Source organism: Conger conger, chromosome 13 (genome assembly GCF_963514075.1).
Source record: "Conger conger chromosome 13, fConCon1.1, whole genome shotgun sequence".
In the NCBI taxonomy this organism is placed as follows: Eukaryota; Metazoa; Chordata; class Actinopteri; order Anguilliformes; family Congridae; genus Conger; species Conger conger.
Genome location: NC_083772.1, coordinates 17,040,885 through 17,053,113, shown reverse-complemented (window position 1 = coordinate 17,053,113; position 12,229 = coordinate 17,040,885). Strand labels below are relative to the sequence as shown.

The 12,229-nt window shown below is 39.7% G+C and overlaps 1 protein-coding gene across 6 annotated transcripts; it reads right to left on the bottom strand.

Annotated features, from left to right (window-relative positions):
• Positions 1–903: 903 nt before the first annotated feature.
• Positions 904–11,408, bottom strand: LOC133107918 (claudin-4-like). 6 transcript variants are annotated; one of them, XM_061217221.1, is made up of 3 exons: positions 10,927–11,408; positions 10,076–10,182; positions 904–2,527 (listed from the first exon to the last, which is right to left on the bottom strand). In XM_061217221.1, exon 3 carries the CDS (start codon positions 2,465–2,467, stop codon positions 1,679–1,681), a length of 789 nt encoding a protein of 262 aa, XP_061073205.1. In that variant the 5' UTR covers positions 2,468–2,527; positions 10,076–10,182; positions 10,927–11,408; the 3' UTR covers positions 904–1,678. The 6 variants fall into 6 exon arrangements, 5 of the variants coding, with proteins under 5 accessions (XP_061073205.1, XP_061073206.1, XP_061073204.1 ...); XR_009704631.1 differs by lacking the exon at positions 904–2,527 and adding an exon at positions 9,646–9,954; XM_061217222.1 differs by lacking the exon at positions 10,076–10,182 and having other exon boundaries at positions 10,923–11,408.
• Positions 11,409–12,229: the final 821 nt, after the last annotated feature.

Sequence of the window (12,229 nt, the reverse complement as noted above, 5' to 3'; positions counted from 1 at the left end):
CTGGCCTGAAACTGGTCTACAAGGTAAAATTGCAGCCTAACGACATTTTTCTCTGGCTGTTGGTGATTTGTGAGAAGAATGCAGGAGAGTTTCGTTGAGAGTTTTAAAAATGCGAGAAAACAGAAACCCTGAAGAGGCTAAGATGGGCAACTTATCACTCACAAGAAGTAGTTGAGCCTGATCAATGAGACTGGATGGGCCATCAATAACTACTCTACTTCCCAGGAGTTACAACAGTCACACCCTTTAACTGTTGGAAGCCCATTGTTCTAATATGTCCATCATCATTAAAAAAATAAAATGTAATCTCAATATTGATAGAAAGCCTCTTGTTCATCATGTTGCAAGTGAAATGAAAAGCAGAGTTGAATCTTAACAATTGTCATTATTCATTTGTGTTGTTAGCGTAATAGGTTAGACAGAGCGTAATAGGTTTTTGGCAAAAACTCCTTGGTATTTTCTGGATGCCATTAGTTACATAGAGTTTCACATGAGTCTCACAGGAATCCTGTAAACTTATAATAAATGTTAATAATACTAAATTTGCATTACTCTGGTTGGTCAAGATAGTGTTTGTCAACATTGGTTTTGTGTCAGGTTGCTAGTTATTTACATATAGTGGTTTGTTTAGTTGAAAAGCACATCTTGGGGAGAATAAAATTAAAAGCAGAGTTGAATCTTAATGTTAGACATTATTCACTTGTTTTGTTAGACCACCAGCTTTGTGTGCATGATTGGAGTTCAGCCCAATGAGTCAATAATAAAATACAAAGGATTACACTACACAGTAAACTTGTTGTGTAATTAATATATATATATATATATATATATAATTGATACGTAAGATGTGCTGAAGTACACTGTTCATATGAGAATAAATAAATACATACTAACTTAAACCAATAAATTGCACATTCAGTTTATTTGACAATAATTCAGTTTCTTCAAAGCAATCACTTATAGCGTTCACTCAATGGGCTAATAAACAAAAATGTACATTTCACAACCACAATAATTTTCATTTAGGATTTTACATTGTCATTAAAAATAAGCATGTTACTGTAAAATTATTAAAATAAAAGCATATTTGTTAAGTACTCTTATCGACACAGACTATTTTTGTCTGAGATAGTGATGGGATGGTTTAGTCTTTTTCTGTCCAGTTGTCCTCCTTAGTTTGCCAGCAATTCAGCGCTCACAGTAACTTTCGCCCACAGAATGAAAAAATATGGAATGCAGTTATAAAATGTTCAGGTTAACACAAAAAATAACATTGGTTTAAGTCAGCCATTCAACATGTTAGGCCTTTTGCTGAAGGATTTCAGAGTTTTAGTTATTTGCATGCTATTATGCTTCTTATTTAAAGTATGTTCAGTATCATTGGGCTACATGCAAATGGCTTACAGCTCAAGTGCGTACTGCCAGGCTGCAGATTGCCTGCTTGGGTTTTAAAAGAAAGGAAACACATTCACTCCTGTCAACAAAAAACATGAGGCCTTTCTGCCATTACTTATATCACCGACCACAAAACACATGATATTGTGTGCTACAGGAAAACTCAAGCATCTGATTCGCAAAGTCACAATGAATATAAATCACTTGAGCTAAAAAAAAAGTTAAGCCAGCTGCTCTGGAAAACCATTTGGATGAGGCTTTTACATCGATACACCCTGCAATTTCAGAGGTAATTTACAGGTGAGTGTGGTTGTCCAGTGGGGGTTGCATTATTGGGGATGTATTGACCTGAAGCAGAATGAGACCTGCTGGGATTGTAGACCTTGGCGGGCATGTAGACCTTGCCAGGCATGTAGGTAGGTCCCATTGCAGATGCTGAGTAGTACTGGGGAGGGTAGCCCCGAGCGGGGTATCCCGGGGCCCCGTAGCCCCAGCCGTAACGGTTCTCCACCGGCGGACAGGAAGTGCAAAGGACCGATCCACCAATGATCAGCAAGAGCGCGGTCACCCATCCAATGTAAATAGCTGAGCCCAAATCCCTCTTCCTGTCTTCGCTGACGAATGTGCTCTGGAAGTCCGCCACGGTGGTGGCAGCCGACCAGCTGACGGGAATAACAATGATGACCCCGGCCAAGATGCAGATGGCCCCCCCCAAAATCACCGTTTTGGTCCGGGACGCTTCCTTCTCCAGGCAGCTGGTGCACCGGCCCCCGATGAAGGTGAAGGTGAGGCCCACGAAGGCCACCACGATGGCGGTGACGATGAGGGCCCGTGAGGCCTGCAGGTCGCGGGAGAGCTTGAGCAGCGACTCGTGGATGCGGCACTGCATCTGGCCCGTGCTCTGCATCACGCAGTTCATCCACAGCCCGTCCCAGATCACCTGGCCCGACACGATGTTGGCCCCGATGCGCGTGGTCACCCTCCACATGGGGATGCCGCAGATGATGATCACCCCCAGGAAGCCCACGAAGCAGAAGACCTGGCCCGTCACCTCCTTACAGATCCTGCCCATGCCGCGACTTCGACTCCAACTCCAGACTGACGGCGGGAAGGGCCTGCAGGATATAGCATCCTGAAAGGGAGGGGCTTCGGCTCGTCACAAGACTTGTTTCTTTGAAAAAGAAATATTCTGGCTAAACAAGTTTTCCTCTGGCGAAACCGCCGCCCCCCCAGGGATGTATTTGAATGTGCAGTGTGTCCCACCTGGGAATTTACCATGCAATATACACACGGGGTTCTGTACCGTGTTTGCTGCTGTGCAGTAAGGAAACATACAGAAGCACCAGTCACGCTTTACCATTACTGATTCCACACCTCATAAACTACAGTATATGATGGAGAATTGTTGTTAAAAGCCACTGTGCGTGTTTCAGTTTTATTCCAGATGGATTTAAATGCACCTGGTTTGACTGAGCTGAAAATGTAGTGGGGCTATGCTGAAAGGGGGGTTGACTTACAATGTGGTATCTAGCAGACAATTACAATTTTACACATTCCCAGATTTACCCACATGCTAAAGTTTTACCTTCAAATAATAAAAATGTATATGTGGAAAAAATATATATGGTATACGTTCACCACTGTGAAATATCATGCATAATCTGAAAACACACACACACACACACACACACACACACACTCTTTCTACTTTATATAAATAGCTATACATATTATAAAGTTCTTTATCACCAAGCTTCAGCAGAGGGCTTTGCTCAGAAAAGCGGAGCTTCTCTTGGTTTTCTAAAAACCACAACTACCTGCTCAATCTGTTTTAAGCTTTTAACTGGAACATCCTACTGAATTTGTAAGAGTGCAGACTAGCTTTCCCTTCGTCCAAAGCTCAGCAGTGCAAGTAGTATGCAGAAATATTTGGTAAATACACTAGCCATCCTACTTTTATTTACATTAATTTCAGTTTCAGTTAATTGGTTTCAGGTTCATTTGAATTCCAACGTCAATACCGCCCTTTCAGTCACGTACAAAATGCCCCAGAGTGGAAGTGTGCAAACTCTAATGAAATCCACAGAGCCGCATATGTTTGAAAGTATATACACAGCAGGATTTTATTGTTATGCATTGTGAAAGTCAAAGGCTTCCACATAAATTAAATAATAGCATTATATGGACTATTCAACATATGAGAGTAATTATGAAGCAAAATTGAATTCTTTCTTCAGAAGATTTTTGCTGTTGTTTTCCAAAAGAATGCATACATAAATCCATATAGACATTTGGATATATGGTAAATTAAAGTAAGGATATATACAGGTATGAAATGGTAGCCTACACTGTTGCATCTATGTAGTATAAAGCACACTTTAGCACACATTTGTAATAGTGTTTTGAAGGTGTTTCCCAACTCCGACTCTAATCAAATTGTATGTAGACAACATTGATCTACTAAAATATTTGAAACCTTGTGTTTATCCACCCTGGTCCAATAAGAATAGTGACTGGAGTGGTCTACAGTCATTCCCTGGTTTACAAGGTTGTTATTCCCTTCTGTATGCTTCTTATTTAACCTCTATCAGGCTTTACTGTGCCCTTATGAAGTGGCCAAACTGTAAAATGTTAACAAGGGCAAACAGTGTTTATTGGGGTGGGAGTTTATATCCAGGGCCTTGCTCCCCCCAAATCACTGAAATGGATAATTATGATGATAGAATACTTTAGTCAGCAATTATACGGCTGTAATTTTGACAGCTTTAAACTAACGTGCACATGAATAAAGACCTACACACATGTCAACGCTTGTTTGTTCAGACAAATTAAGTCAAACTAAAGTTACCCAAACATACATCGATATGTAATAGATATGAATACAACCCTGCTGAACTGGGATATCTTGTATTTTATATGTTTTACATTTATGAATACACTTACAATGTAAAGTATACAATACCTTCTAAAGTCCTGTAATGTGTCCTAATTTATGTTTGAGACATCCATGACTTTTGGCAATGTGATCCAACGCACAATACGTTGCAAATAATATGCAGGTCATCTCAGGGCTGTTTTGTAATGTTCCATCTGACTGGCAAACATCTGAAGCGCATTTTCAGTATGACAAACCACCTCTATTAGGCTACTGTGTGTATTTTCCTGAATTGAAAGCCATTATCCCCAAAATTGGCCATTGGCCAATTTTATTTGTCATTACTGCAATACCAAGAAATCCAACCAGCAACATTGGCATTGCACAACACAGAATATTCCCAATAGCAAAAAGAGAAACCTTTCTTCTTACCTGTTGCCAATCAAAAGCATGCATTGAACTGGAAGTGCCTGTAGCATGCATGTTGATAATTGGAAAAATCCCAGACATGGACCTAGCAGCTGCTTTGTTCAGATAAGAGTGTTCTCTTTCATGTGAATCGATGCTTTTCCTTTACAGAAGGGTGTATCTTAATATGGTGACGACTTTTCCCATTTTGGCCAACAAGGGGAACGGCGCTCCCCCGCTTTCACCTACAATTCAAACCCTGCCAGTACGGACACGGTTATATACAGTTTCTTGGAATTTTGTTTCGCTCCAAATGTTCACAGTACCCCCCTCTGTTAATTTTGCTCCATGTTTTTTAATCCTAACCTAGATTGAAATGTTACTTGGGAATGTATTCTTCTTTTTCATTTATATTTTTCATGCACCGAAAATGACTTCAACAGCTAAATTTCACAGTTACACCTGCAGTGGGATCTATTTCAGTTCCTCTTGTTGCTTTAAGACGAAGGCATCTGCAGTCACTGTTCTGAATGCTGTGTATGTTTGATTGTTTTCGGAAGTGTCCTGCTCTATGGTGTTCTGCTCTGGGGTTGCTAATTTTATGTGGCTCAATTCACTCTCTACTCATTTAATGTTAATCTTCTTCTCTTATTTCTTTGTATTTCCATTGTGTAAGGTTGTGTGTAGTTGTGGCCTTTAGGGTTTCTTCAAATGAGCATATTGGGTAAATATTGGGCAGGCAACTATTTTGACAAACAACAGTTGCAGATATTGCAAAATGTTTTTCAGAGCAATAGCCGCATGAGAGCCAAGCGTAACACTGTACATGAAAAATCTCACGTGCCTGTCTTGCGGAAGAGTACATTCAGCACACTGGCCACTTGTTAAAACCTTTAGACACCGGTGGACCTGATGAACCTGTCCGTGAAGTGTTTCAGGAGTGTCCCTGGTGGTGAGGTGAGAGGTGAGGTGGTTTATGAGGCAAGAGATTCCTTCCTGGTGTGACTCACTTCCTGTCTTCAGGAGGAAACCAGTACAGCTGTTTCTGATATATTTCACATATTCACATTAGCACATTCAGAAGCAGCATGAGGTCTTATTTTGTATGCGTGTTGGGAAGGGGGTGGGGGTCACGTGTATTGCCATGGAAACCCAAGCACAGTGAAGGCAGGTGTTTGTATTGGATATTTTTCCATTTTGACAGTGCTAAGGAAGAGATGGATTACCCTCAAACTAATTACCTGATAGGCAGAATTTTCACAGATTCCAAAACAGATTCCACTCTGCAACCAATCAGTGAGTAGGAGTAGTTTCAGTACAATATCAAAGGAAAATATTTACATTTGAAAACCCAGAGAGTAACCCTTTATTTTACAGCCTGTTGATTATCCAGTATTTACTGAGTAAATACAGCTACTTGTGTAATTATTAGGTAGCTATTTTGCCAGTAAGTACCATGAAACCAACTTGTTAAGTACTATGCAAATACTGTATGCTTTACTGCCGGTTTCATCATACTTACCTCTGAAATCCAGAGTAGTTATCCAAGATTTACACATAAGTCATTGTATTTACATACTAGGTAATTAATGGTCTGTAAAATACAGCATCTATGGCTACTATTTTTCTTCTTTTTTTAAATTCCATCCACAATTATGAGTATACATACGTGGCTCCGCAGAAGATATTAAAGCTGGTGACTCTTTGGGTTGCCATTGAAAATGTAAAAAAACCCTATGTAAAATGAAGTGTTTTCATACAGTATATGGATCAACCAGCAAAAATACGGTAAGCCTTGGGACACAGACATATTTTTTCTTGATTTACACCGATACTCTACAATTTTAGATTTTAGATTCATAATCAGCATCATTCACATGGAAATTACAGCAATTTTGTACATAGCAACTCCATTTCAATTTGCCATAATATTTGGTAACACTGTCGCCTCACAGCAAGACTATTCTAGCTTCGAATCCCGCCCTAGGCTTCTCTGTGTGGCGTGTGCATGTTCTCCCTGTGTCTTTGTGGGTTTCCTCCAGGTACTCCCGTTTCAAAAACATGCAGCTTAGGCTACTTGGGGGGCATTCACAGGGCATTGCTCCAAAAGTAGATGTGTGCTCAGTCAACTCGCCTTGTGTAAATAACAGTTAATAATATTAAATAAATAAAGTGTTTCTGATTAGTCAGGTGTGTTCAATCACTTCCTTAATCCAGGTATGATAGCATTCAGAATTAGAATCTAGAATGCCTTTGGAGTCTGTTGTCAACATGAGGACCAGAGTTTTGCTAATGAAAGTCAAGGCTGACAAATAAGTATACAGAGCTAAATCTAAAATATGGCTTTGTTCCAAAACATATGCGACTCACTATATATTCACATCAAAGACAGTTTAGTTGTCATTTAAGATTTATAGATTACGATAATATTAATATTTTATGATCATATCTTATTTGGAGTTATTGGATTTTGTTATTTTGTGTCTGCTGTGAACTCACGCAGGTTGTACAGAAAAACATTAAGAACAAACTGCTGCAGTGGTTTGGTTTTGACCTTAGTAAACATTTTTGACATTGCATAACCTTTCTGTTCCTAATTGCCTACCTCTGAGGAAAGAGGACCATTATGTTACTCAAACATCATTGTTGATTCTGAAGCTGAAATGCAATTGTGGTTTTCAGAACATACCAGGAACATTAGAAAAGTTAGGGTACACAATATATTCCAGGCCAGTATTTTTGTTCAATTTCCTGGATGTCTCTGAGATAGTATCTTTAAAGTCACAAGGAACATTGCTGGAAGAGCCTCAGGATGTTTTTTTTTTCATTTCTTGCATAAAAAATAATCTGAATTGTGGAGAGTAATTCATATTATTTTGATCAAGAATGTAAGTGACATGAAGCAAATCTACCATTTCTTAGCTTTAATTTGGAACATTCTCTAACAGTGTTTAAAACTTATTGTCCCTGATGTTTTTTTATTTTTTATGATGGAGACTAAATTATAACCCTCAGGGTATTTTCCAAGTAATTTGTATGCAACATGCCTGGAATGTTTTTTGTTTCTGAGACATTGGGTCTCATACAAGATTTTTATATTCTTTTTATTAGTTTCTCCTTTCCCCCCCCCCCCATTTTTCTCCCAATTTGGAAGCCAATTGTACCCTATTTATTCCAGTCGCCCATGTATACGCACTGAGCATTTTATTAAGTATTTATACATTTTTTTTACATTTTATTTCACTACTGCTGCTGTAGCCTGTATACTTAGAGAGATGCTCTTCTGCGTACCACGGTTGTAACGTGTGGTCATTTGTGTTACTGTCACCTTCCTGTCAGCTTTGACCAGTCTGGCCCTTCTCCTCTGACCTCTCTCATTAACAAGGTTTTTCTGCCTGCAGAACTACTGCTCACTGGATGATTTTTGCTTTTTGCGCCATTCTCTGAAACTGTTGTGTGTGAAAATCCCAGGAGATCAGCAGTTTCTGAGCTACTCAAACCACTCTGTCTGGCATCCACATCATTCCAAGATCACATTTTTTCTTCATTCTAAGATTGGTCTGAAAAACAGCTGAACCTCTTAACCATGTCAACATGCTTTTATGCATTTTGTTACTGCCATATGATTGGCTGATTAAATATTAGCATTCACAAGCTGGTGTACAGGTCTACCTAATGAAGTGCTCACTGAGTGTATATTGAGGAAACACTGCTACAACCCTGCCCCCTGGTGGCCAGACATAAATTGATATGCCTTCTTCAAGTTGTATCGTCTCGAGCCCCAGACCATGATTCCGGGGAAATTAGGGGTACTTTTGTATGCATCAAACCTCCCAGCCAAGTCCCTCCCCCCACTCTCGGAGTGGTGGCCCAATTATGCCGCTCCCACATGCCCTCGGATCTGGCTCCCGGTCCACTGTGTGCAACTGCATCAAACAAAAGTCTGATGCCTTAGCCATGCGCCAGCACGCTGCTTTTGCATTTTCGTATCCTTAACATACATGTCTCTAACTTTTTTGGTACAAAGGGCTTGTAGGAGTGTGCCACGTTGGATCCTACAAAGGCTTCTAACTTCAGAAAACTGTCCTAAATGAAGATGTCCATTATAAGACAGACATATATGGTACTGTAGGTCGGTTCCGTCTGATAGATTAAATTCCATCTGGCCAATTGAATGTATAAGAACAAGGGATGGAACAAGTAGTAAGTACCTGATTGGGTAGACTGTGGATCATTGTTTTGTTTTTTTGCAAAACATAATAATATGACTGACCATTGATAAACTTATGTCTTATTGCTCTTAAACAGTCCACTAAAACACATTTCTGAAAATACTTGAGGTGAGAAATAAGTAATGTAGTTTCTGAATCTTGATTCATATTTGATCTGCAACCCCTATTTTGAAAGTTTGATTCGAGGTTGTGCTCTGCAAGCCTCTCCATAGGAAATAAATGGGATGTATAGGATGCATGTTTAAATGATTTCTAGGACAGCTCAGGACCACTTGTAAATGTTGTTCCTACCGAAGAAAAAAATGTGGTTTAAGAACAAATCTGTTCTAATGAGTGGCCCATTAATAGAACTTATTTGGAATAGTAAAGTGTGCTAAGACGTTTGGGTAATGTTCTCATCGTAACATTGCACAGGTTGATATAATTGGAACCTTCTGTAACGAGGTATTTCATGTTAGTTGAGGAGATGAACTGCATCTGAATAACTACACGCTGCACACTGATGCAGACCCTGAACTCCAATCAATTCAAATTATTTTAAACAGTTATGAATTGTTAATGAGAACATTGTCCGAACATTGCTTTTCTTTGCAGTGAATCGTTCCAGTCCAGTGAACTGTACTTGATAATGATGAATGCAATGTATGCATTTTTCCTGCTTGGGGGATTTACATTTATTAAAACAGGCAAATTTGACAGCACACAAAACCAGATTTGCTTTTAAATAGGCTACGATCCTGCATGCGTTGCTTGGGAAAGCCCCAAAATGAGCAACTCGCTGTACACTGGGCTGTGACTCGTGCCAGAGACCTGGTCTGAGCAGGTGGGAGGTGCAGGCCTGAATCTCAGACAGGCTGACACCAAGATTACAGCACGTTGTTTCATCTTCACGGACACGCCCCAAACAGCACCCCTCTTCCCACTTCGCCACATGACAAGTCACCAAATTACACCAAACGATTACTCAGGCGTGTCAAAATCTATGACGAAATTTCACTTCACCAGTGTGACGGCTCGCCACGTGCCATGCTGGAAAATAGAGCCCTGAAATCAAATAATCAAATGATTAAAATGTGACTAAAGGTAAAATGCAATTTAGTCAGAAGACTAAAAGATTAGTCTTTATCTGAAAGAGGCTTGTCTCTCAGTCCAGTTCAGCTCTTACCTGAAAGAGGCTGGTCTCTCAATCCATGTCAGCTGTTATTATCTGAAAGAGGCTAGTCATTCTGTTCACTAGGGAGGTCAGCTGCTGCATGAATGCTGCTCTTCGTACTGTAATTAACACAGACCGGGCTAGCTGTCACATCATTAGCGCACCATGAATCTGTCCATGGCTCCTTGGAAGACCACTGCATTAGTTCCTGGTACCTGGTTCTGTCTGTAGTCAGGGTGAGAAACACCTCTCTAGTACTATATGGCTGGTAGGGTATTTAATGTGGTTCTATGTCGTAGATGAGATATAAAAACACTGTGAAAAATAATTATGTTTAATAATTGATCACTTTTTCACGCACACTAAAAGTGCCCATTGATTAGTCAGTTCCATATTTGGTCAAATCTAGTCCTTCCGGCCATTGGCAAGATTATCCATTCTTGTTTGGAAGCTATACTCATTAACGAGCATTGCCGTTTGCACACACAAAACCTGTCAGTGGGTTGTTGCTGCCTTTTAAGGAATGGCTTGAAAATATGCTGCAAATCAACTGACCTTGATGCAGTTTGGGTGTGGTTTAAGCGTGCAGTTCTCCTGGTAGCAGTCACCTCTCAAAACCTGATGCAGTCCATGCAATATATAAACCAACATGCAAACCTGTGCAGAATTTTTTCAATCAACCAACACACTCGTACAATATTACACTAATTAAAATAGCAAAAATATTATGTAAAATAAAATTTAATTAGCTTTTGGGTTTTGAAAGAAAGGGAGTCAGTGAAACAGATCATTAATCTGGAGCTGCTGAACTGACTGCAAAAACACTGTTTCTCTCAAGGCAGATAAAAGGTTGTCGTACTCACTCACTCCCTTCAATTTGCCTTTCATCTTCCTTTGCTTTACTTTTTTCTTTTTGGACTGTTTTTTTTTTCATTATGAAAGGTCCTTTTTCTGGTTTTCATTGACTTCTTTTACAGATGTGTTGAACAGAAGACCTCTATTTCTCTAAGACAACTCCTGCTGCAATCAGCTGTGTCTAGGTAATGAAAATGCAAGCCCTGTTACACAGTCATATCCAAAAGGCAGGATAGATCCAAGAATGCCTCCCTTTGAATTCCACCCTCAAGAGGATGTCTGTTTTTCCTACTCTCCCAGATCTACTGTATTTCATTGACTGCCTATCTTTTTTTTAAAAAGAAAAGAAAAAAACAGCTTACCATACCTTTGATCTTTGTACTATTTTGTACAATACAATACAATGATTTATCATTAAAAACAGAACAGTAATCTTTTTGGATATATACACAGCTGAGAGATTGCAGACTCTTTCTACAAAAGGAAATCAATAGGCAAATCTATCAAGTGATGCTTTATGGCTCCACACATAGAAATCACCCTCACCCACTTCCCACAGGTCCTGGCAGTTACTATGGTTACAACATTTCTTCAGAGTCACAGTGCACAGAATGGTTGCCATGGTACCTGCCAACCAACAAGGAGTGAGCTGTCTGATCACTTTAGTAGCATGGGCACCCCCGTTTGTTCAAAATTGTATTTCCTCATTATGATGGATAATAATCATATTGTCATTCACATCTTCCTTGTTTGTTTGTGACAATGGTCCACGTCTTTTCACATATTTTAAATAGGGCTAATAACAATATAATGCTATTTATTGAGAGGTGTTCCAGTGCCATAATTAACGTGGTGTATATCACCCTTGCACTTGCTGACAATTCACAAAAAAAAACATATGAATGACGCAGTCATACTCCATCATAAATAAACTAAAAGCCATTGTTAACATAACTGTATATAGCATCTAAATTGAATGTAAATGTAATTGAAATCATGGGTGGGATACAGACACCTGTAAAAGGCTCACTTTTCTGGATGCTAGCTCAAACTAGTGTTATTACTGAGAGTGAATGGTATGAGTTGATATAGAGCAGGCAGACAGATTAGACAGCTCCCTTTCAGTGGGTTTAACCCTGCAGGCCCGAGATATGACTTACAGTTTGTAACTGGAGTGTCCCTGATACCCCAGGTAGATTATATTCCCATCTAAAATACCTTTCCAAGCCACTACCTCTCTGTCTTAATACAACGGGCGGTGGCCTGTAGCGTAGTGGTTAAGGTAAATGACTGGGACACCAAGGTCGGTGG